At 44.1% G+C, this 26,277-nt stretch overlaps 1 protein-coding gene across 1 annotated transcript in view; it reads right to left on the reverse strand.

The window, feature by feature from the left end:
• Window positions 1-693: 693 nt before the first annotated feature.
• The window catches only part of LOC149336651 (uncharacterized), a 31,115-nt gene continuing 5,531 nt past the window's right edge, over window positions 694-26,277 (reverse strand). Inside the window, exons 2-4 of the mRNA XM_089554193.1 lie at window positions 21,956-22,397; window positions 2,621-2,629; window positions 694-880 (exon numbers count right to left, since the gene is read on the reverse strand). Of these exons, the coding sequence (XP_089410319.1) occupies window positions 694-880; window positions 2,621-2,629; window positions 21,956-22,397 (638 nt within the window). The remainder of the gene's footprint in view (window positions 881-2,620; window positions 2,630-21,955; window positions 22,398-26,277) is intronic.

Genomic DNA, 26,277 nt, shown 5'->3' on the forward strand with positions numbered 1-26,277 from the left:
TTCTTGATGCAATGCGCGATCATTTCCATCCACAGGACCTTAATCATTCCACGGCGGCGAGCAGAGGAATTCGAACCGCAGGACCAAAGCGGCACCTGTTCGGTGAAGAGCGCACTGAAGCGCCGCCGGCAGGACACCCTGAGCCCGTGAATTATGCCCATGTCAATTGCTCGCACTGCTCGTCACTTTCGGTCACAAAAAAGCGTGTCACCAGGAAGGCAGCATGTGAGCAGCAATGTTAATTGTCGAGCTCAAAAAGGACCTGAAATTTTTTTTTTGGCAAGTCATGGTCGAACTGAAGAAAACACTCGGCATGCACCAAATTTCATCCCCATGCCTACTCTAAATTCATGCCTAGTGAAACACTCGTCGAAAAATAAAAAAAAAAGGCGCGCAATATTATTCAGGCCTTTAAGTTGTGCATGTAGCGTATGAAAACGTAGCTTCTAAAGCACATATATAGCTGCGCGTTGCGAGTCTTCCGACGACAAATGGCGATCACCGGTCGCAGCCGTACATGCTCGTGCGCAGAGAGCCGTTATCGCGAAGCTACTGCACTTTCCACCAGTGTTAGGCATAGCTTTCATGACATGCGTTTTTGAGAGCCGCATATCTGGTAAAAAGTTTTGTCGGCATTCCACATTTCTTATTTATTTATAATAAGCATTACTAGCTACATTAGATGAAATCTTGTCAGCGACCGTCGTTGATGCTGAGGCCGAGAGATGGCCCCAAAAAGATGAAACCATCACCCCATCTCTGAGCGAGGCTCACGCGTTGCGTCAAGGCCAAGAGCGCTACAGGAGGAGCAGAAGGCATCGCGTCTGGGGAGAGCCACAGCATCAAAGTAGCACCGATACCCAGGAATGTGGACCCGAGCCTACACATGGTGCGAAGAGAAGTGAGCAGAGTATGTACAAAGAACACTCGCAAGTAGAGAAACGGCACAGTGTACGTAGACGCCGATACATACACTGAGGACAGAAACCACAAGAAAAGCTAAGTAGCAACGGTGATAAACTTGGACCTAAAAGAAATCACCAGCGCATCAATCCGGAACTGTTCGGTAGTCGAGGCCGAAGAGGCAGCCGTGGCTTTAGTGGCAGCGGAGGGCTACTGATCCAACACCTAGGTCCTTTACCATACTCACAGGCTCACAAGCTGCATGCCGCAACTACCTAAATGGCAGAATTAGCCACAGCGCGCTCCGCATCCTCCGCTCAAGTGGCAAAACCGAAAATAACCAGGCCAAACACACAATAGTTTCGATGCCGGGACATACCGACATTAGGGGAAATCAGGAGGCGGATAAGATAGCTCGAGGGTACGCAACAAACTGAGCATTCAAACAATACCGACCTCGCTGAGGAACCCGAGCCGGTAGCCCAATTAAAGCTATATACAGAGACACTACTACAGAGGGATCAGACGAAAATACAACTGCCCCCACAAAAACAACTAAATAGAGAAGACGGCGTAGCATGACGACAGCTTCAAACGGGAACATTCCCGTGCTTAAACATGCTAAGCAAAATCTACCTCGCAGTACGAGAGCGAGTGGCCGTGGTGTGGAGACAAACCAACCCTATACCCTACCACATATGCGCTTGCCAGAAAATAGATGAGTAAGCCATAATAGAAAACCCAAGTGCGGAACATTGGGAGAGGATGCTATCCAGCGACATCCTGAAAGTCCAACAAGGACTAGTAAGGCGTGCACGCAGGGCAGCTACCCTCAGTGGAGCCGACCCTGAAGAAAAGATGGCAGACTCCATCTGAACCCTCAAAACCACTGTAAAATAGAGCAAATAAACGTTTTGCACCAGCACCACCGCGGCAACGACCCTTCAAAGCCAAAAGCGGGGCAGAGCGCTGCATATATGAGAGGCCGCGGCGAGAGGGTGTCGCCGCCAAGGAATGTGCAGCTCGAAGCATAGGCGCCAACTGCGGGAGGGGGGGTGTGCTGCAGGCTTTCCCCCAGAGACTGACCGACGGGGTCAGGGGGCAGCATAACTTCTCCATGGGCACAAAGAGCTCGCGTGCAAAATAATCTCATAACACCGTGAAATGACTTTATTTAGGGACACCTCCTTCGCCGGGAGGCGAAGGAGGTGTCCCTAAATGGTGGACTTTATTTAGGGACACCTCCTTCGCCTGGTGTCCCTTTATTTAGGGACACCGGGACACCTCCTTCGCCAATCACCCGGTGAGCGCATTCATACTGCCTCATGTGGCGTGTTCCAAGGGCTTATTCCGAGGTGTCGACTCTCAATTAGCCCTTTGGAAATGCTTGAGAGCCTCTCGTCTGCAGGCGTCATTGCTGTCAGTCATTGCTGCAGAATGGTAGAGGATGTCAAAATTCCTACAGAGTCCGTCATAGCCACATTTGCAGGATTAGTGTGTCCTTCAGAGATCAAAGTGTGGCCACTGGTCTTTCGAGTGGATGCATTTAACTCTAGGCCCCTTCAATGTCAGAACTGTTGGAGATTTGGCCACAGCAGCAAAGCCTGCAAATCGGGCTTACGTTGCTGCGCATGTGGCGAAAGTCATACTAGAGAGGAATGTCCCGAACAGCAAGAAAAATGTTTTCTGTGTGGTGGTGCCCACTCTGCTAACTTACCTGACTGTCCTGCACGAGTTCAAGAAGTTCAGGTTTTATAAAACGCTGATGCACGCGATGAGAAGCCTTTGCCGCAGTCAAAGAGAGCCTATGGTTACTCTAGCGTGGATGCCAAATGTCCACCCGTAATGGATGCCTCTTGGTCGCAGGCAATCACAGCGGCAGTTGAAAAAGCAATGACAAATGCAATGGAACGCATTAAGGAAACCGTTTCCACGTGCATTTCCCAGGTCATAGCTACCCAGATGACCAATCTGCTGCAGGTACCCACTGCTCCGCTCTTGTCCTCTGTGGTTTCGGAAGCTCCTCCACCATCTGTGGTCATCAATAGCGCCCCACAGGGCCAAAGTCAATCTGAACAACAAACGACTGCTGAAGTGTTTCTCCCTGACAACGTTATACATGCGTCCTCTGTTGAAGGTATAGTGAACTAGAATAGTTGAAGGTGTTGACATGGAACTTGATATCCTTCCCCAAAAACGAAGTGAGTCTCATTTGAGTATTGCAGGTCCATCTTGTCCCCAGTCCAAGTCAAAGAAAAATCACGCTAGTCAAAATACCAAGACCAGGATTCTAGAAGCAGCAGTTGCCGCTGGAGCACTCCTGCCAAGATAGGGTCGTTAAGTGTACTCCACTGGAGAATTGCCGATCTATATTCTCAGCTTCAACAGATTTAATATGTCTATGCAATCAACTTCTACTGGATTTAATTGCGTTACAGGAAACGCGGCTTATTACACATTATAATTATCATCTCAAACATTACCGTTCATTCCGGCTTGACTGGTCTTCACGAGGGGGAGGGTTGTAAGTGCTAATTTCTTCAAAGTTTTGCCACAGGGCATCCATTTCTTTTACTAAGTATGCGGACAATCAATGTGAAATCCTTGTGGTTGATCTCAATAGCCCAGGTCAACAGCCCTTTACTGTAGCTAATGCATATTTCCCTTCAGGTGTGCATGACACTCGGCCCCTTGACTCACTCATGTCTAGCAGCCGTTTTCAGGTTTTATTAGTTGGGGATTTCAATTCGCACCATGTGACGTGGGGGTTTAAAACAGATTGCTTCGGCTCTAGACTAATTGATTGGGTTTGCGACAACAACATTGTCTGCAACAATTCAGGAATCCCTACAATTGTACATGGTCAATGCCGCTCTGCCTTAGGCTTGACTTTTTCCTCTCCAGGAGTCTCTGTTATGTCTTGGGTGCCTGTTGACTGCATAACAAACAGTGATCCTCTACCGATTAGTTTCAAGCTTGCATGTAAATTAACTCTTTCCTAACGACAAAAGCGCTCCTTCATAAACTACAGTCACTTTAAATTCACCCTCAAATCAGCTCTCACAATTAATCAGACCGAAGCACCGAGACAAGTTCCGAATGCAAAGCTACACATCCATGCTCAGTGTTGGAACATGCAAGGCAAAAGTCTGAATTCATTGTGACTGGAACCACGGGTGCAGTTGCCAATATTTGGTAGAATGCTGAGTGCACGCGTGAAAGCAGCCTGGAAAGACTTCTCATAAATCAATGCCCAAAAAATTGGTTGGATTATAAGTATGTCGCAGCAACATTTAAGCGCACTGTCACCCGTGCGAAGGAGGAGTATATTACAAGTCATTATGATTTTCTTTCTCAATCAGGAACTAAACGGGCTTTGTTAAATTTAATGAGGAGCAGGGAAGTGATTCCTCCGGCTTTTAACATTGAATCCCTCGTTCAATCCCCTGTTGACATTGCCAAGGCCTTAGAGGGAATTGCGTGGGGCCTAGAACGTTGATTTACACCTGCACTTCGTTCTCCAGCTACATTCACATGCATCTCAAGTGGTTTCATTGAGGTCACTATGCCTGAGCTTTCACAAATTGTTCTCCACCAATCCCCAGCAGCTCCTGGCCCCGATAAGGTCACTACATTTATGATTAAAATTTTGTTTAATGAATCTCCTGAAGACCTATTGACTGTAGTTAACCATTCTCTTAAAGGTCCTTGGATACCCCATGAGTGGCGCCTTGCAGAAATAGATACACTACTTAAAAAACAAGGGGAGGGTTTCACTTCAGACAACGTACGCCCGATTTCATTAACATCGCATTTAGTGAAATTGGTGGAATGGGTCCTGCTTCGTCGTGTGATGTATTTCATTTCTGCAAATGATCTCTTGAATCCTTGTCAAATTGGTTTCAGGCCGGGCTGTTTGATTTGGTGTGCTCATACTGACCTTGAGAGCTGTATTAAGTTAGCTGGCAGCACTAAACAGTTTGCTGCGCTTGTCAATCTGGATATCAGTAAAGCTTATGACAGCTTTGAGCACTTGATGCTATAACACAGATTACAGGACCTTAATTTCCCAAACTATTTCGTAGCCTGAACCTCTGCTTTCTTGAAAAACAGAGAATTTTATTGCTGCCGAAATGGCGTTTCTTCTAGGAAATTTCAACAGACAAGAGGTGTACCGCAAGGGTCAGTTCTTTCCTCTGTTCTTTTTAACATTTCTAAGCTCAATTCCATGCATCCAGAATGTGAAAACTTACGTGTACGCCGAAGACATCGCATTTTTTGCCTCTGCAAGTCATATTCACTCTCTTTATCAAACCTTGCAGGATTACCTCAATATTCTTGGCAACTGGTTGGGAAGCATTCATCTGTTCCTCACTGTGAACAAATGCGCCTTGTTGGTCTTCCCGGTTTCTCATCCTGTAAATATCTGCGTTGCTTATAGAAATCATATAATTCGTCAAGTTCAAACAGTGAAGTATCTTGGAGTGATATACGACTCTACGCTTTCCTGGAGGGCACATATTGAGCAAGTTTCTACAAAAGCAGTTGGGGCAGTTGGCATCCTGCGTAGGCTTTGCAGCGCTAGGTCAGGCATGAGAAGGCACACACTCCTGCTGGTGTAGAAAATGTATGTCCGCCCAATTTTGGAGTTCGGCTGTGTTTTGTTCTCAGGAGCTCCTGCCTATAAGCTTCGCCCTCTTGTGCTCTTGGAGCGTGCGGCGTGGTGCCTCTATTTGGTACTTCCAAAATATGTAGTCAATGTTGTCCTGCTCCTTGAGACACGAATTCCATCTTTATTAGCTAGGTTTCGCCTTTTAACAACCCAAACCTTTTTAAACTTGTGCGACTCACCTCTTCACACCTGCAGTATATTTCTTAGTCAACCTGCAGTCTTTTTAAATGCCACCTGGTCTCGTTTGCATACTCCACAGATATGTTTCGTGCAGTCTCTCCTTGATCCCTTAAACATTCATTTCACAGATCTCCATCCAATGTATAACATCTCTCCTTCAGTCAAGATTGCATTTGATGACAGTTTTTCCATCGAATGCAAAGCCGCGGCCCTTTACTCTCCTTCACGGTTTGTTGCAGGACCACCTAAGGTCCTTTTCTTCTCATATTCTCATTGCTACCGATGCCTCGCAGGATCATGAAAAGGCAGGTGTGGGCATTCTTTCATCTACATTGGGATGGTCCTTTTCTCTCCGTCTTCCTGACTTCACTCCTATTTATATGGCTGAATTATTAGCAGTAATATTAGCCTTACGTAAACTAGATCCTACCGTTTCTCAAGTCATGGTTATGTTGGACTCTTTTATCTATTTGCTCTACATCTGAGTCTCGGGTATTACGCCTCTGCAAACAGATGATCCCGCTCCATTTAAATTCAGTGCAGTTGCTTTGGGTACCGGGGCACATGGGCATTCATTTGAATGAGGTTGCCAATTCCTTAGCAAGGGCCTCTCTCTGCGGCCCAATAATTGCTGTCCTGCCAACCTGCGCATATACGGCTGCGGTAAGGTTTCACAGTTACACATTTTTTCAGGAATTTTCAGCCTCGGCGCTTACTTCATCTCCCGAATGTCAGCATCTTCTGCATCCTTGGAATAGCAAAGACAGGCGCTCGTGCAGACTGGAGGTCTCTTTCACGCGTTTACGATGCCGAGTTCCTCTGCAAAATTTCTACCTTCACAGATTTCGTCTGGCGGTTTCACCACTGTGCCCGTTTTGTGCCGAGCCTGAGACAGTGGATCACTACCTGCTGTTCTGCCACCGCTTCTCTTCTTTGAGGAGGCACGTATTAGAAATTCCGTTTCACCAGCTGTGCCTGCCTGCGTCCACTGGGGTTGTTCTTTCCTTTGGCGCTTCTTCGCTTGGACGAAGCAACAGGAGTGCGCGCTGTGCTGTTCAAAATTTTCTTCTAGAAACACCGACTCCCATGCTAATCTTTATTTAATTTTATTTTTTCTCTATTTTTATTTTTCTGATTTTCAAAAATTTATTTTATTATTTTATTTTTCTCGCTTTCATTGAGTGCAAAATTGAACCATTACATGTGTTGCATTCAAATTCGCACACAAAGACATCGCCCCGTCTTCGATCTCCCAGCTAACACGTCCCCTGGCGTTGCGTAGTCCAATCTGTCAGCTTCCTTTTCCTCTACAAAATGCTCCTCTTTCCAGCAGTGCAGCAGTGCAGCGCCTGTGTCTTGGCCACTCCCCCGTAGTGGTATACATGCATGCCATTTTATTTGAGGCCAACCAACTCTGGGTGCTGTGCTCTTGGCTTGCTCTCCGGTGCTGCCAGGTCAACCCCTATTGAAGTCTTTCGGTTACGAGCCCCCACGGCTATGTAACACTGGTGGAAGTGGATTTGAGATCTCATATGCCTCGTACATCTCCTCGCAGCGGTTCATCGAGTCTCGACCGACTCCCGCTGGTGTCTACGCCCATACATCGCAGCAGCCGCCGCCTTCACGGCCTCGCCCCAGAGTTCGCAGTCTCCTTCCCGAAGCGGAGCCAATCGACCGCCCCATTGAGCTTCCTCCCAAGGCGCAGGCGAGTTCCCCTCATCTAACCCTTCAGCAGTCCCGTGCGCCGACCAGTTTCCATGGCGCTCCTGCTGAAGACGTCGACGACTGGCTTCAGCAGTTAGAACATGTGGCCAACTTTAATCCATTGAGTTCTGGGGAAACGTGTACTTCGCGCTCGAGGACGGCTCCAAAACCTGGTACGAGAACCGGGAGAACAGTCTTCAAAGCTGGGATGCCTTCCGCCAGCGAAACGTTTGCCGGCCTCGACCGCCGCGATCGAGCGCGCCGCCTCCTGGAAGCCCGTATCCAAAAGCCCAACGAGAGCGTCGCCATGTTTTCTGAGGACGTGACCCGTCTTTGTCCGCAGGCTGATCCCGACATGACGGAGGCCGCGAAGTTGCGCCACGTGATGCAGGGGGTAAAAGAACATCTTTTCGCTGGTCTGGTCCGGAATCTCCCCCCAGACCGTTGCAGACTTAATCAGTGAAGCAACCCTCATTGAGCGAGCCCTGCAGCAACGTTGCTGACGTAAAGAGTCTGCGTGCGTTCAGCCCTTTAGCACGGTGGCCGCTTCGTGCAGCGGTGAACATTCATCTTTGTGAGAGCTGATCCGAGAGGTAGTTCGCGAGGAGCTCGAAAACTCCACATCGTCTCGCCTGATCCGACAGCCGCTGCCATCAATGAAGCCGTGCGCGAGGAGATCCGGCAAGCGTTTGCACCGCCTCAGTTGCTGCCAGAGCCACGCCCTCTCAGTTATGCAGCAGCTGTCCATCAGCTCGCGGTGCCTCCCGCGCAGCGTCTCCCGTTCGACTCGCAGTCGCCGTCCATTCTGCCGCCATCCTCCTACCAGCGGCCACCGCAGCCGGGACTCGCCATGCAACCACCGGTTCGGAAGGCAGACATCTGGTGCACTCCTCGTCAGCGGCCGCTCTGCTTCCACGGCGGGGAGGTCGGCCACCTGTATCTGCGCTGTCTCTACCGCGAACTCGAGCTTCAGCGATTTTCATGTCACGTCCCGCGTCCACGGTTCGGTGAGCGACCTCGGGAAATCGAGGAATACCTTGCCGCCAACAAACTTCACCGAACAGCCGCCCACGGCCACCCTCTCCCGTCCGCTACTCGTCACCTAGCCGTCTATTTTTAGTCATACGCTGAGGGGGCGGTTGCCAAGCCCATGCCGGGGAAACTGAAGGCAGCGATCTCAGGGAGGCAGGTTGCTGAAAAACGAAACCGACGTCCCGACCCACGAAACAGAAAAAGTGCTTGTAGAAATCTACACGTCATCTACACCAAGACGCTTTCACGTCTTAAAGAAGCATAGCCAAGATTTTATATAGCCGTCCGAATTCTTGAAGACCTCCTGTAGCCTATAGCCAATGCAACGCTACCTGTCGACTACAAGAGGTTTTCCTTGACATCTTGTAGACTTCTAGCTGATACCTTGTTTAGCTGTAAAGAAACGCTTTAGCTCTTCTGCAGCTGTGGTATCCGATGCTAGTAGTTGGCTAATAGAAGTCTTACCTAGCTGTATATACATGTACTTTAGCAATTTTGTATCGGTGGTAATGTAATGCTGTTAAATGAAAGGCACTCTACGAAGAGCCCATCCTTGACGTCTCACAAGCAATAAGAACTGTGAAGAAAGTACAAATATCTTGTATTCTTGGGAGATAAAATGTGTGCATTGAGGGTGTGAGAAAACTTGTTGCTTTACTGTCTCTTGCCCCTCTTGTCTGACATTTGACCTGTTGTCTGCAGATAAAAGGCATATTTGCTTCAGCAGAAGTCTAGGCACCAGGTAATTAGTTCAGAAGATAATGCAGCAGTTTCTTTTCCAACAAAATATTGCGTATCAAGAGTGCAAAAGAAACTGCTGCGTCAATTCATGTTCATGTATTCATTGCCAGGTAGCTAAACCTCTGCTAAGTACAAACAATCTTTTAATCGGTAGACAACTGGCTAAATGCGAGGCAAGAAGGACAAGAGAGCACAGCAACAAGTTTTCTCACACACCCTAAATACACACATTTTTTCTCCCAAGCATGCAAGAGATCTGTACATTCTCTTAAACTGAGCTCTTATTGCTCATGAGACATCAAGAAGAGCTCTTTGTAAAGCACCTTTAGCTTTGGGTGCTGCGTAAATATAAGCGAATTGTGCAAATGGGACATAGCCTTGCAATGCCTACTGCAAGATGAAAACTTCGGGCAGGCAAACTGTGTTAATTAAATGCCTTCATAGTAGAAATACAGGTAAAATTCAGATTAAAGAAATAAAAAGAACTAATATAGTTGGTTCTTAATGCAGGCACTGTTCTCAGAGCAAAAAGAAAGCAAGAAGTGGCTTCAATCAAAGAATCAAACATTTTATTGCCTTAATAAAACATACCTGCTGTTCAAGATTAAAAAAAGTGACACGAATCAAAACACATGACAAATACCTCACGAGAACAAAAAATGCCATATGGTAGGAACAGTTGATAGCTGTTTGCTGCGTACATGGTAGGCACAGGCCCATGTCTCCCATGATGACTTCAACACAGATGTTTGCAGTCGCACTCTACAGCGGGCATAAAAAAGGCCATGGTTACTGGGTGAACAGAAAAATGAATGTCAATTTTCAGCACTCAATATTTGCATGTGACTGCATGCATCTAAATAGACAAAAATACACAAGACAGACAGCAACTAATAACTGTATTTAACATTCCATTCATGATTCTTATGTGTGCTGCTGTAAGTAGAGTGAAAGAATAAACTAACGGAAATCTGCTTTACTTTTGAAACTTGGACAAGATTAGTCCAAATGCCCTCGCTTTATAAACCACTGCTATTTCTGAAAGGCTTACATAGTTGATTTCTCTTGGTTGAGTCATTATAAAGACACTGCTATTTTCCCTTTAGTATTCCAGTTATTACTCTCTTCAAAACTCGAGCAATGTAATGTTAAGTTTCAGTGTCCATAACCTGCTCTCGTGCATACCTGTGCTCACGCAGTAATTCATTCACAGAGGTCGACATAGGCACAGTTTCCAATCTGGCCTGGGTGGAGGCGATCACCACCCTCTCTCTTTTCCATTCCTTCCTTGAAATTAACCAAAGCCCTTGCTCTTTCGGCAAACTGTAGAAGGTCTAACAAAACCAAAAGGTCTGGTCAAGGAAACAACAGAATTCGTGAAATAAACTTTTGCTAACAGCCTGCACCTATACAAGAAAGCATGAAGTGAAAGAAAAATAGTCAGCTGTGAAGAGTGCTTACCAAAACTTTAGAAGTTGAACAGGCAAAGAGGTTCTCTGAAAAACACTGTTGAACAGCTTGTGACTAAAAAGAAATGTACAGAGTGAATTCACTGACAACACCACCTGTGCACACTGCAATGGCTTACGAAAAATTCAACGAGGCCTGCCTGCCAAGGGGCTACTTCCTTACATTGTGAAACAGCCAGCACACATAAAGAGCAGTACCACTGAGTAGGTTTCCTCAGTGTCGTAGCTATCAAATCGTAATAAAAGAAAAGCCTGACAGGTACAACACGTTAATGCAGTAATGCATCGGGATTTTCCCGGTTCTCTCAGCTCCTTTATTTTTTCTCTGGGTTCATAACCAAATGCAGACCTAAGGCAAAACACAACACTTCCATAATCTTCAGCAACTAGGCATATATAAGTGCAAACAGCAAATGAAATAGCTCAGGGTAGCCCTGCTCAAATCAACAGAAATCAGGTAACCATAGTTAACTGACAAGGTATTCTTCCATATTTTCATCAAGACCTGGAACAGAACCAGCCATCAACAATATATAGCTTGAGTTTGCTTTGCTTCATGAAATTCAGTGACTGCATGCATAATCATGCGTGCAGTCACTGAATTTCAATTTCATGAAACCAATACAATATCCGCTACATAATTACTTGTAAATTGTATATTGCAGGGTTTAACGTCCAGAAGCGATATATGAGCAACTAGGGATGCCGTAGTGGAGGGCTCCGGATTAATTTGGACGACTAGAGGTTCTCTAACGTGCGCTTACTAAAACAGCACAAGGAGTTTTTGTATTTCGACTTTAACGACATACGGCCGCTGCAGCCAGCGTCAGATAACTTGCGGTCTTGGGATCGGCAGCCGTACGCAAAGCCACACAACTACCATGACGGGTTTCATGATCGCTTCATGATAATGGATACTGCACATTCTATTCCGCCATTATAACCATAACCAACGCCTTCTAAACACTAGTACTGTTTCTGGTAGTAATCAAATAAAGTTGAATTCGAACATCTGCGAGGACAGAACAGAGCTGGCAACAATAAAATTCTACCAGGATGCAACCGAGCAGATTTCAATGTGTAGAAAGAATTTGTGCCTTTTCTACCAGTGTTTAAAAAAAAGTTGCTTTGGTCGCTTTGAAGCTATGTAACAAATGATTACCCTTGATTTTTCTAGGGTTCTAATTTATGGATGACTTTCGTGAGAAAGGATGTCAAATATGCGAGAACAACACAGCGGTACCCACTTTGAGATTAAATGCTTGGAAACGCCCTGTTTTCATACATCGAACATTACACTTTGGTATGAAAAGAGAAACTGAAGGTGACTTACTGTTGCGGAAAACGAGGTGCGCCTTTCAGCGCTGTCCTGGTAGTAAAAGACATCGCGGAAAAACTGAAAACAGCAGCGTGAAGTGCCTAGAAGCACGAGGCAAAGGCGGCAGAGAAACATAGCAGGCAACCGCTAGAGACTGCAGTGCCAAATGGCCAGACTAAGTACCATATTCCAAAAATTCAAAAGAAACAAAGCAACATAAAAACATATTACAAATTGCATCTTATACTTTTATGTGTCGCTAAGTATTTACAACTTGCAAAAAGATTTATTTCTGCTTGAAACAGTCAAATTTACGTAGACAGATTGTAGACTGTATCGCCACCGAGCGGAGCGACACCAAGCAGCAAGCTGAGGCATGCAGGACGCGAATGGAGGAATGCGTGCAAGCCACAAGCAGACTGCACCAACATGGCAAAGACAGCATGGGAGAAAGTGGCGATGGCACGACGGCAACATTCGCTGCTCGTGGCCAGCCAAGGCGGAACGAAGAGGCGTTCACAACAGGAAACAAATTTCATGATTCGCATAAATTTAGCACAGCCTTACGAGTGGTGGGCTAGTTGTACTCGATGTGGACCGTCATTAACATGATTTCGGATTGCATAGGACAAAATGCACTGCCAGAGTTCGAGCACAAAGTGTGGTCTTTGCACCGGCGTGCCTCCTCTTCAAAAAGTCAAGTGGAAATACCGGTTTAGTGCACAGTCATCTAAATGTTTATGTGCTGTACTTGCATGTTTCATTCATTGGTTGGAATAAAACGTGCATGTTGATAACTCTTGCCGTGATCAATATCATGTTTAATCCATGGTGGCAGCTTTCTGCCAATCGCCTGAATGTATAGGCCCGACTTCTTAACATGGTCTTGAGCTAGACGTTTCAGAAACCTTGCTGAAGAAATGCCTTACTGCGGACGTCTTAAAGAAGTTTCGAAAAAGACGTCTTGCCATCGATGCCTATGAGACATTTCAATCTAGCGTGACATGTGAAGCCATTTCGAGTTGTTTCAGGACGTTTCTAAGACGTTCTGTGTTTCATGGGGAAGAACCCCCCGTGACGACGCTGCGCGGTTCCGTGACATCGATGCCACCGCAGCATGATTCCGTGACTCCGAGCTTCCCTCGTACCAATGACACAGCTAGCGCCGACCTTCCCGTGCTTGTTGACAGGCACCCGGTGACCGCTTTAGTAGATACAGGAGCAGACTTCTCACTAATCAGCAACAATTTCGTGGATCGGCTCGCAAAAGTTAGGACTGAATGGCCTGGACCCCAAATTCGTGCTGCTGGTGGCCACCTTATGACACCGTTAGGACGTTGCACTGCACAAGTCACCATTGCTGACTCCGTGTTTGTTGCCGTTTTTATTATTCTGCCTAACTGTTGCAAGGACCTCATACTCGGCCTTGACTTTTTACAATAGCATGGTGCCATCATTAACATTCCCTGCCGTTTGGTCACGTTTTCACTGCCTGCACTGACTTCCTCAGATGCCAAATGACGCCGCGCACCTTTGCGCATCCTTGACGTGAATGTAACCATGCCGCAGCGCTCATGTACCCTTGTTACCATCAGGTGTGATGACCAGTCCAGTGCTGCAGGGGTTGCCGAACAGAACACTGAGCTGCTGCTCCATCACGGCATCTGTGTTGCCCACGGTATCGTCCATCTGACCAACGGCCCAGCGGATGTACTTCTTACAAACTTCGGGAATGAAGGGCAACGCATCGCTAAAGGGACCATGGTCGCCTACTTGGAAGATATCGCTGAAACTCCTGACTGCGTCGCACTCCAGAACGGGACATCCGCCAGCCAAGCAGGGCTCAATTCGCCCTCGATGTGAACCCCGCTCTATCACCAACAGAGAAGGATCTACTCTTCGGGCTGCTCTGTCAATTTCAAGACTGTTTCTTGTCTGCCTCCGCGGTCAAGCAGATGCGCTTCACCAAGCACTGCATAATAACCGACAAACGTATCCGACCAGTTCGACAGAACCCATACCGAGTATCATTGCGGGAACACGAAGTCATTGCTCAACAGGTAGACGAAATGTTGAATGTCGGTGTCATACAGCCATCGAGGAGTCCCTGTGCGTCACGTGTCGTCTTGGTTAAGAAGAAAGATGGCAGTCCGAGATTCTGTGTTAACTACGCCATTAAAGCCTTTCGATTACGAGTCCCAATGGCCACGTAGCAATATCTTGCATTTCACGTTTGATTTATCCCATGCACCATATATAGTCAAAAAGCTGCAAGACCATTAACGACTATAACAAAGCTCATTTTGTAGCACTTAACGGCTTTTTTTAGACATTTTCTTACCAGGTTATCTCGAGTGCTCACTAGAAACAAATTGGTGCATGTACCGAAATGCATGTACCGAAAGTGTGTACTCCAATAGCCATGCTCCATGTTATAAGAGATATTTAAAATGATTTTCTAACAAAAAGAAAAATTTTTGAACTGCTAAGTATTCATAAATACTGCCCATTGGACCTCTTTCTCTCTTTCTTCTTTCACTCCCACCTTCCTCCCTTTCCTAGCAGCACAGCTCTGGTGTCCACCCAGATATGCGAGACAGATACTGTGCCATTTCCTTTCCTCAAAAACCAATCTACCAATTTACAGCATACAAGACAGGTGATACAGCATATTAATGAGCAGTGAAGTCTACTAAATCCATCTTCTTTAAAGCGGCTGCAAAACACATTCTCAGTGCATTGTTTTGCCTCCTGATTGCATCGAATGAGTTATAGTGATGCAATTAGCATTGATCGCACCATGTATATTCCGGTTTTTAATATTTTAATTAGCTCAGAAAACAAATTCATGGCACTGATGGTGTCACCACACAGTGGCGGTTTTCAGCAGTGAATGTGACACCAGGTGGGAGCTTGATGATTAGACAAACAGTATATATACTGCAATCTGTGTTAATAAATATATGTTTTGTTATGTTTTTTGGTTTTGTATTAGAACAAAAAAACCATCACGTTTGCCTTAAGTAAAAGCACTTCAAAGGAAGCAAAACAAAAGAAAGCACCTCCAGAGGCTCTGGCTATTGTTCTGCATTGAAGGACTTTGTACCTCTCTGTACACATCTATGAAATATGTACCTGAGAATTGCTTGGAAGAATCGACCTGATTGAGCCATTGCAATCTTCAAGCATTCATTTTGGTCCCAAGAAAGGACACAAAGAAAAATGACATTCATTTCACATTTACCAGTGCACATAGGCAGCTTGAGGAGTATCATTGGGCGCGGCCGCCAGATGGCGCCACATTACCGTCATCAGTGCGCAGTGGCATGGCACGGTACGCGGGCGAAGTAGCGGCACATGCTATGCTAAAAAGTATCTCGCGCTCGAGTTTGGTTAAGCCAGGGAAGGCCATTGATCAATGTTCCGTTCTGTGCCATCGATGTGACGATGAAGCATCGCTGGGCCAGCTGGGCGTCCACATGGTTGTTGTCACTATGGAAACGACGCTGCCAGCCTTGGAAAGAATGAGTTGCAGCGAACAGGCAACAATGATGTGCAAACTTTCGGACATGCTCAGATAGGCTGTTTTGATTGGTCCTCTCCCAGTGCCGTCAGTGGGAGAGTAAAAGGGGAATAGGAAGCCCCGCCAAAATCGAGTTGAGGGCAGCATTTTGTTTGCTTGTATTTTAAAATTTCTTCATTGAATAACTCCTGTTCCTATGCATAGATTCCTGTAATTCTTTTCGAGTCAGCATCTGTGTGACATAAAGAATCCGCCTGAAGTATAGCCAGCATCCCTTCAAGTAATCTTCCTGAACATTTTGAAGACTAATACGAAACCCTTCTAGAACATAAAAAAACCTGTAACCACCAGTAAAGTGTCGTCATTGCACCCACCGGCGAACCTGCTCCCGACCACCTATGTGCTGCTGTACTAAATGATACTTTCATTTGATACTTTCATTAAGTCTTCCTTCTTCATCCAGTGTTATCCAATGTTGCTGTCTCCAACTGTGGGATCATTTTGTGATAGATCCCGTCATGTTCGACTTGCAAGGCATCATACCTATTATCGATTTGAATCTAACGTCTTCTAGTGGAATTGATTGCATAAATGGCAGATTTATATGGAATGCTAAAGAGCATAGTTCTGTCATCATGAAATGCATATTCTCACAATCGTATAATCATGGTGTACCGCTGAAGACTGGAAGACTGCTGTGGTCATAACAGTACATAAGTCAGAGATAAACACAATCCATTTGACCACTGATATATAAGAGCAATAACAAGCAAAATAAGGGTACATATAGTTACCTACCTTACTAATTTTCCAGATGATGACAATTTCTTCTCTATAGCAGAGCATGGCTTCCGAAAGTTCTTCTCATGTGACATTCAACTACTTTCTTTCACTTACGACTCGCACTTCCATTTGGACTCCGTTTTTTCATGACTGCATACTTCTTGACTTTTCGAAAGCATTCGATAAAGTTTCTAACTCACTGCTATTTCATAAACTAAGTGTGCTGAACATTGACCCTGCAGTTCTTAACCAGATTAAAATGTCTATAGACAGTCTATAGGCTTCTTATAGACTCTATTGCCGTCCTATAGATACCTTTGTCTATTTGTAGTCTATAGACAAGTGTGCTAAAATTGTATGGCCATAAATCTATAGATTGTCTATATAGTCTATAGCATTTGTATTGCATATAGACTACTTCATAGAATTTGTCTATAGAGAGTCTATAGACTTTATGGACAAAAGTCTATAGACAGTTTATAGACTGTCTAAAAAAATTTTTGATAGGGTGGATTTCCTTCTCGTGTTAAATTTTTCAGCATTAATGATGCTGATTCTTCTACTGCACCACTTGGTTCTGGGGTTCCTCAGGGATCAGTACTTGGCCCTCTTACCTTTTTTTTATCTTGTATATTGCTGTGAATTTCCGTTCCCCTATGTAATGTACTCTGTATCCTGATTTCAACTAGGATATCATTAACGCGTGTTTGTTCTCTCACTCACTCTGCCCGCTTCCGATCTCTTAACGTTACACCTATCATTTTTCTTTCCATAGCTCGCTGCGTTGTCCTTAACTTAAGCTGAACCCTCTTTGTTAGCCTCCACGTTTCTGCCTCATAGGTAACTACCGGTAAGATACAGCTGTTGTATACTTTTCTCTTGACGGATATTGGTAAACAGCCATTCATGGTCTGAGAGGACCTGCGATATGCACTCCACCCAATACTTATTCTTCTAGTTATTTCCCTCTCATGATCCGGATCAGTGGTCACCATCTGCTTTAAGTAAAAGTATTCCGTTAATACTTCCAGCACCTGCATGGTTACCAATTGCAAACTGCTGTTCCCTTGCTAGGCTGTTAAATATTACTTTGGTTTTCTGCATGTTTATTTTTAGCCCCACTGTTCTGCTCTGCCTGTCTAATTCATTGATCATGCATTGCAGTTCATGTCCTGTGTGACTTAGCAAAGCAAAGTCATCAGCGAATCGCAAATTACTTCGGTATTCTCCATTAACTCTTATCCCTAACTGTTCCCATTTCAGGCCCCGGTATACGTCCTGTAAACAGGCAGTGAATAGCATAAGCGAGATCTTGTCTCCCTGCCTGACACCTTTCCTTATTGGAATTTTATTGCCGAGTTTAATAAAAAATATGGTAGCTGTGCAATCGTTATAAATATCTTCCAATATTTTTATATAACACTCTTCTACACCCTGATTCCGCAATGCTTGCATGACTGCTGAAGTTTCTACTGAGTCGAATGCTTTCTCGTAATCAATGAATGCTATATATAGGGGCTGGCTATATTCTGCGCATTTCTCTATCACCTGATTGTGTGAATATGGTCTATTGTCGAGTATCCTTTACAAAAGCCTGCCTGATCATTTGGTTGAATGAAGTCTGGTTTGGTTTGGTTTGGTTTATGGGGTTTAACGTCCCAAAGCGACTAAGGCTATGAGAGACGCCGTAGTGAAGGGCTCCGGAATTTTCGACCACCTGGGGTTCTTTAACGTGCACTGACATCGCACAGTACACGGGCCTCTAGAATTTCTCCTCCAAAGAAATTCTAGCCGCCGCGGCCGGGATCGAACCCGCGTCTTTTGGGTCAGCAGCCGAGCACCATAGCCGCTGAGCCACCGCGGCGGCTGAATGAAGTCTAAGGTTGTCCTCACCCTATTAGCTATTACCTAAAAAAAAAATACCTTGCAGGTGGCAGACAATTAGCTGATCGGTCTGTAATTCTTCAAGTCCTTGAATCTTCTTTCTTATGAATTAAGATAATGTTAGTGTTTTCCTAAGCTCTAGGTATGCTCGAGGTCACAAGGCATTGCGTATACAGGGTGGCTAGCTTTTCGACCACAATCTCTACTCCATTTTTCAACAAATCAGCTGTTATCTGATCGTCACCAGCTGCTCTCCCCTTCTGCATTGCTCCTAAGGCTTTCTTTACTTCCTCCTTCGTTACTGGCGGGATGTCGCATTGCAGTGCAGTACTGGCTCTCTCAGTAACATTCTGATTGCAATCGCTACTGTATAGATTTGTGTAAAACTCTTTGGCTACTTTAACTATCTTATCCATATTGCTAATGACATTGCCCTCTTTGTCTCTTATCGCATACATCTGGTTTTTACCTATGCCTAGTTTTCTCTTCACTACTTTTAGGCTACCTCTGCTCTTTAGAGCATGCTCGATTTTCTCCATGTTAAACTTCCAGGTGTCGGTGAAACAGTTTTAAATAGGGAGGAGGCCAAGTAATTAAATGTGTTTAAAACAAACAAGCCAAAGCCAAGTAGTTAAACATGCTTGAAAAGACGGGCGCAGCCAAGTATATATAGCTAAATGTGCATGAAAGAAAAGCAAAGTCAAGCAGCTATATGTCTCTCAGGTTGGCTCGTTGCATCTGTAAACATGCTTGTGCCAGCTCTACCATTCTTGTTGCATGCATGCGTCAAACCACCTTACCTGCTGGAAACACCTCTAATTCCAACCAGCTTTCGCTGATTAATGTGCTAAGCCAGTAAGCTCAACACTGCTAATTTTTTTATTGCCATTAAGATCGTGCAAGATCATGGCATACTTAGCTGGGATTTCCTTCAATAGAGGACAAACAAGCCTTGATATGACAGACCACCAAACTTAATTTGTGTACCGGGCAAAGTTGATTACTACTACTCAAATGTGCCATTATAATCAGTTCAGAAACATCAACTTGTAACAGAAACAGTGGTTGGATGGAAGCGAGTTGTACACAGCCCAGGAAGAAAGGTGTATAAACGTCAAACTGAAAGAATAAAAATGCACACAGCCTGCTGCAAGAGCAAGCAAAAACTGATTGACCATTGTAAGACATGCAAATGCCTAATACACTGAAACCAAGAAAGGAGAAATACTTCAGGCATGCAACGTAAAATTTGGTACAAATGGTGCTAAAGGTGACAATTGCCACTCAAAAGACCTACAGACAAGGAAACTAAATTCCTAAAGAAGCACATTACTCACCTCAATTCACACTTACTGATGGGAGAAAAAAGAAAAGTACAGAGACAGAAAAGTCAAGGAAGTTGTCCGCATTAATTCTCCACCCTTTAGTGATTACAGTTCCTATTTGTGCACAAATGTTTGTGGCTCCTTGTTTGTTGCTGTGTCCCAACATGACCTCAGTGCCTCTAGTGCAATATCGCCACACTCATAACACTGCAGTGCACTAAACAATTGCATTGTGCAACTGAGTCATGAAAACAACTTCAAGAGGTACACATACAAAGTAAGTTTCTGGGTGTCCATTTTTCATGCCTTGAAAGAGGCCTACAAACAAAGTGATTATGAAAATGAGCTCAAAATACCACTGCGCAATGTTAATATTCCAAACAATTTTGCATCAGAAGTCTCGGTGTTGGTCAAAACCAGCGCTAAAGTGCATGTTGACGTGATGGTCCACCGGCCAACTGCAACACTCCTGATGGCGTCAGCATTGCCGGCAAGCACTGGTTGTTTTTGTGAACGAAAACTGGATATGATGACATCACAATAACTGGGTCCAGAGCACCTTGACATCACTTGATGTGGCTGATAAATGCCGAGCTGCTCCTCAGACAACATTCAAAATCATATCAAATTATCTTCCACTTGATGCTTGTGACTGCAACTTTCTATAAAAGGCATCTCTCTACAGCCATTAAACAAATCATAATGCTTGCTTGCATTCAAAATTTTGTGTGTCTGTACCAATTTAACACCTAGTGTTGAGTGAGTTGTTCCGATAATTTTTCATGAAAAGGCGCCAAAAATAAACAGCAGCCACAGAAGATCACACGAGATATAAATCCACTCAAGTCTGTGTGTGTGTTGTGTGGTCTGCTCTGTCTGTTGTAAACTTTTGGCAGATTTTCGTGAAAAAGCATGGAAACCGGTCACTTAAGGCAGGAAGTACAGTGCACTGAGTGGCTTCTGCTTGCCAGCAAAATGATTCTCTTTCGCATATCTTAGAAGCACGAAGACGTCATTCATGCAGCGGAAGACAAAGCCAAAGTATTTAGTGAGGACGAGTCTGAAAAGTGAGGTCAGTCAGGAGTGCCATGCCTTTAATATGGTTCCGTCTCATTTTGCTCACAAGTCTTGCAAAACTTCAGTGTGTTTGTCACATAGCCTGGCAAGAAGTATTTGGACCTTTGTGATAACACAGCCTCTATGATAACACAAAATCACTGCGTGCATTGTGGAAAACAAAACAACCAAGAGGCCACTGCTAAGTACTGCAACTAAAGGATTTTTTCTGAAACTTTTGCAAAAAATATACGCACAACCACTTGCGTGCTGTAAGTGTATACGATTTTGCCTGAAGCAAACTCTCACTTAAGCAAAAAAAGACAAAACTGGCAAAGAAATATCGCTAAGGAAAAGATATTACAAGATGAAAAGGCAGGGTCAAAACTCTTCAAAGCAGCATAAAGAAAAATCTTTCAGCCACTGCTGTAACTTCATTTACACCAGTAAAGTACAGCAACGGACATGAACACAATATGGAATATAGAAGCATGCTGACATGAGATGCAATGCGTAGAGTGCCGTAGACAATTAAAAATGAGAAGGTTGTGACCACTCTGTATTTCCACCATAATGACTACAATAAATACAATGCATCATTTCAAGACAGGGATTACCCATTCTAATACACAAGACAACAACAAGAAAGAAAGTGCCAGAGCCACATTTGCTGGAAAAATTGCTGTATGCAATAGAAAACAGAGAGGAACTTTTCTCCCATTGCATTTTAAAAAGGAAAACATCTTGAACCAGACATAAGCATTCAAGGCAAAAACTGTGCACATTCTGCCCAATTTTTCAGAACTGATTTTTAAACCACTGCTGCTCTTATAAGAAATAAGAGGCAAAAAACATGCTGCTAAAGATACCTGAAACCAACACAAAACACATCTAATGCTGCTACTCCCATTTTGTGTGTGCAAAAGCAAGTTTCTCTTCAGTTCAGTGCTTGTCCTGTGTTCTCGTGTCGCTCTTTTGTCCTTGTTACTTTGCGCTGCCTCTTTCCACGATGATTCCACTCCAGTCATTCACCTTAACTTTTGTCACAGCTCATACTTCCCTACAAATATTACACCATGTATCAGATATTGCCAACATGATATATGTTAAAATATCCTCCTGGACCTTTTTAATAAAACCGCAATGAAATAGGCTGATGCTTGCAATGTGCAATGGCTGACACCAACTGCACCAATAAATGCTAGCAGAACACCGTGCTCCACATTTTAACATCAACTGCCTTTAGATGAATATGAAGAGCATTCAGAGGACTTGAGACGTAGCTTTTGTGAAAATCTGCTTGTGTAAAAAAGTTACTACACTTTTCCCCGTTTATGGGATTGCATATGACTATGTAGGCCTGACCTCTGTGCAAAGGCCTCGGGACACAGATAGCACTGGTACAGCTTCTCGCCAGTGTGGAGGCGGAGGTGTTCCATCAGGGTGTCCTTCTTTGCGAAGCTCCTGCTGCAGAGATCACAGCGATGTGGCTTCTCACCTATGTGGATGCGAACGTGTTGCGTCAGGTTGGCCCTCTTTGTGAAGTTCTTGCCGCAATGATTGCACTGGTGTGGCTTCTCGCCCGTGTGGATGCGCATGTGATCAGCAAGGCTCGCTGTGCTTGTGAACGCCTTATTGCATTGGCTGCACTGGTAAGGGCACTCGCCGGTGTGAATTCTCTGGTGTCTCTTGAAGTTGGAAGGATCCACTGTGGCATAGCTGCACTCGGTGCACAGGAACCTCTTTTTGCCTTTGGGCGATGTTTGCTGCGAAGACGAGCTGCAGCTACTTTTAGCCGTGTCCGAACCTGCACAATGAAAATGAGCATATGCTTTCTTAGATAAAAAGTGATTGCCTCAGTGCACTGAAAACAGCTGGCCAATGTATCCAGGTGAGCTAATGAATGACGAGGATGTTTTAACTAAAGCTGCTCAGATTTTGTCAAAATCAAAGAACCAAGCCTTGCTTAAGACCATGCAGATCTAAAAAATAAAAACTGTTCTTTTAAGCTAGGCATGTATTTCTCATCACAGTGACAGCTATGCAAAAGCACATCACTCAAAAAACACTGTTGCTTTTGTAGCTGAGCTGAGCAAAAAACTACAATCATTCCATGTCACTGCATGACTTCATCAGTGTATAGCATGACTTGTTTCAAAAAGAGAAGCATGCATTCATAACTCGCTAATTACTTACTCTCGTTATGCTAGTTCATTAATTACTCACTAGCACCACTTCCCCTAGAGCACACAAGATCAGACAAGAATATGCAAAATACGCTTGAACTTGCACCTGCTGCTGTCGTTCATGTACACAGTGATGCAGGCTTCCCAACCATGTCAACATAGAACTTAAAACAAAAAAACAGAAGGTGTGATGCATAACTATAACAAAGCAGATATGTGAGACCCTGCAGCTATGAAATAGTTTGAGTAGAAATAGCAACTGAAAAGTGGCTCTCAAAACGTACATGACAAGGGTACTTCTATATCAGTATTGTTACATAAGGTCTCATAAACAATAATTTGGTATAAGTGCAGGGGGTTAAGGGCACAGTTTCATCTTCCCAATGAATGGCTAAAATAATACAGTCATGGAATGCACTAATACGGAAAACACTAAAGTGCAACAACCAAAACAAAAACTGACAAGGGCGTAGAGAGAGAGAGATCATACACCACAATACCAACTATTGACTTTATTAGCCGCCGCAGTGGCTCAGTGGTTACGGCGCTTGGCTGCTACCCGAAAGACATGGGTTCGACTTCGGTTGTGGCAGTTCAACTTCAATGGACGCGAAATTCTAGAGGCGCGTGCACTATGCGGTGTCAGGGCATGTTAAATAAACCCACGTGGTCAAAATTTCCAGAGTCCTTCACTACGGTATCTCTTATAGCCTGAGTTGCTTTGGGATGTTTAAACCCCATAAACCAAACCGAACCTATTAACTTTATTACAAGAGAGGAACCAAGCATAGTGCCGAATTTACTCGAGTAATCTGTGAATTTTTTCCCCCTAAGGCTTCAAAAAGGCGGTGCGCAAATTAAACACACATTTCACGAACATGTAAGAAAAAAAAATGTAAACAAAGGTCAATAACCAGCAATGCATATGGTATATTGCCACGTATAAGTCAACCTCACAACTCGCGCCCTTCGCTGACCAAAAAGAAATCAGTATAGTAGCAGTATATGAATAGTGGAGTGCAGGTCCACAGTCAAACCTGCTCCCATGCATTCCACAATTCTTAGTCCCCCGATATAATCTGTTAACCTGAATTCACTTGTGATCTTTTTGCACAATCTATCTTCAGCATATACAAAAATCTTCATGACAGTGTGCGAAGGTGCACTGCAGGGAAGCTCAGCCAGGGATTCCTTAAGGCGCAGTTTGAATGTTAAAAGGACAGAAAAACCAGGATATACCTGCAGACGAAATTCTGTGAATAAAAACAGTAAAAATATGGGTGCTATACTCGTTGAACAGAAAGCATGCACAAGTTTGTGGCAACTGTCTGCAAACTCGCAGCTGCGACAGCACATGCTCACACATTACACAGTCTTTAACACGGTACATTGCAGCATGGTCAGAAAGCAAGCAACAATGTCTTGGAAACTGTTGCAGAACTGACTTGCACATCGCCAGGAATGTCAGAAGAGAGGCTTTCCACCTGAAAAATAAACAAAATAATAAGAGAAAATACGTAATCTCTAGGCAGAGCCCCCGACATCTTTTCTCGAAACAGTTTTTTTTAAGGCTTTTATAACACACATAAAAGAATGTGACACGTGTGGGCTGCTTTGTACAATTCGAGAATACAGCTACAAAAAAAAGGGAGGAATAGCAAGAATGCTCGCTGAAAAATTTAGATTTGCTTTGTTTCTTATTCAAGCTTGTTATTCAAGACAGATACTCTGAACAGAAGCACAATAAGTGACAAACAATAAGCATGGCACAAGAAGACAGAAAATGCGTTGAAAAAGAATGCATAGCAATTAACCTTTCTACAGCAGCTTAGTATAAATATATGCTTTACACAGAGAGGTAGCTTTCATAGTGCCTACTTTTAAACATGATTAAGACTGCAAATGCTTGCATCTGTAAAATAGCCTTCCATTTTACTCAGCTGTGTATACCATGAGGAGTCACAAAAGAATTCAAAAACTTGGAACGAGAAATGGTTGGCTTCCCAAATCTAATGTCATCTGTGACACAGGTTATCAAGCATGTTTACATCATCCTGCTGTTATTTTCACCCAGGTGAAATAAGAAGTCACAACTTCTTTTCTCATTGCTTTGAGCACTAACCACTGGTTACATCCAAAGAAAATGTCTTCATAATCAACTGCTCACGTAAACTTGTTTTGAACACCACGACAATTACTGTGAAAGTGCTATCTGGAAAGTGCTCCAGCTGTTTGCAAACACCTTTGTTTTAAGCTGGTTTATTAAAAAGAGCCATTCGAAGGTGATCACACACAGCGTGAGTGCAATTAAGTGGCTCCTCTCCAGCAATGCAATACATTGCACATAAGAAAGTACAAGAATTGTGCTCTGAAGAGCAACCTGTGACATCATCTACAAATACAGCAGTAAAACAGCTACTTCAAACTGTCATCAAAATTAAAAATAATTATAGATGCACAACATTACAGCATGCAACTGAGAGACCACAAGACCAAATGAGCTGGTCATCAGAAAGAGCTGAAGCAGCGGGCGTTTGGTGGAAGCTTGCACAATGAAGCTGCAAATTGAATGTCACTGAGAAGCTAATAAGCGATGAAATGGTGCAACTAAATGGGAATAACTCCCATTATGGCCATAAAGTGAAGATTTAAAAAAACTATAGCTTTATTTTAATCAGTCAAAGCTGTGAACGCAATAACAGACATTGAAGCATTCTTCCGCTATACTGCAAAGCATCAAGGAAAGCAGGCAACCAGAAGAAGCCCAGCAAAATTTAAAATGGCATTTTATGTTAAACTATTCAACAACGAAGATGATATAGGTGAGTAACAATGGCTTGGCAGCAAATTATTCACAAATTGCCGGAGTCGATACTTCCACTCTGCAACAAATATGAGAAGATCAGCCTTCAACCTGAAAAACAGAAAAAAAGGAAGTACTTCACCTCTTTCCATGACTTCATTTCATCCCTTTGCATATTTTTTACACTTCCCAGCACAAATATAGAACAGAATGCAGCTGCGACTGCATAATGCCACAGGAAGAAGTGATGAAAAGAAAGTGATGAAAGTATTTGCTAAAGCTTTCAGACACTAGCGACAAACATCAAGCATAATAAAATAACAGATCATATCAGAACTTGCTGAAAGGCTCAGATACCTGTGTGTCCAAAGGCTACATTCATTTGAAAATTGCCTAAGCTTGAAAAACACATATTTCATTCATAATTACACACAAGGCGCACAAAAGAGATGGCAAACTTTGCTAGCATCTTGAGATTCACAGTGACGATGATGATCATCATCAGCCTGACTACGCCCACAGCAGTGCAAAGGCCTCTCTCATGTCTCTCCAATTACGCCCTGTCCTTTGCAAGCTGCGGCCACCATATAAGCACAAACTTCTTAATCTCATCCGCCCGCTGCTACGCTTGCCTTCGTTTGGAATCCGCTCTGATACTCTTAAGGACCAATAGTTATCTTGCCTTCACATTACATGCC

This window comes from Amblyomma mixtum, chromosome 7, assembly GCF_055824585.1.
Source record: "Amblyomma mixtum isolate Tamu chromosome 7, ASM5582458v1, whole genome shotgun sequence".
Taxonomy (NCBI): domain Eukaryota; kingdom Metazoa; phylum Arthropoda; class Arachnida; order Ixodida; family Ixodidae; genus Amblyomma; species Amblyomma mixtum.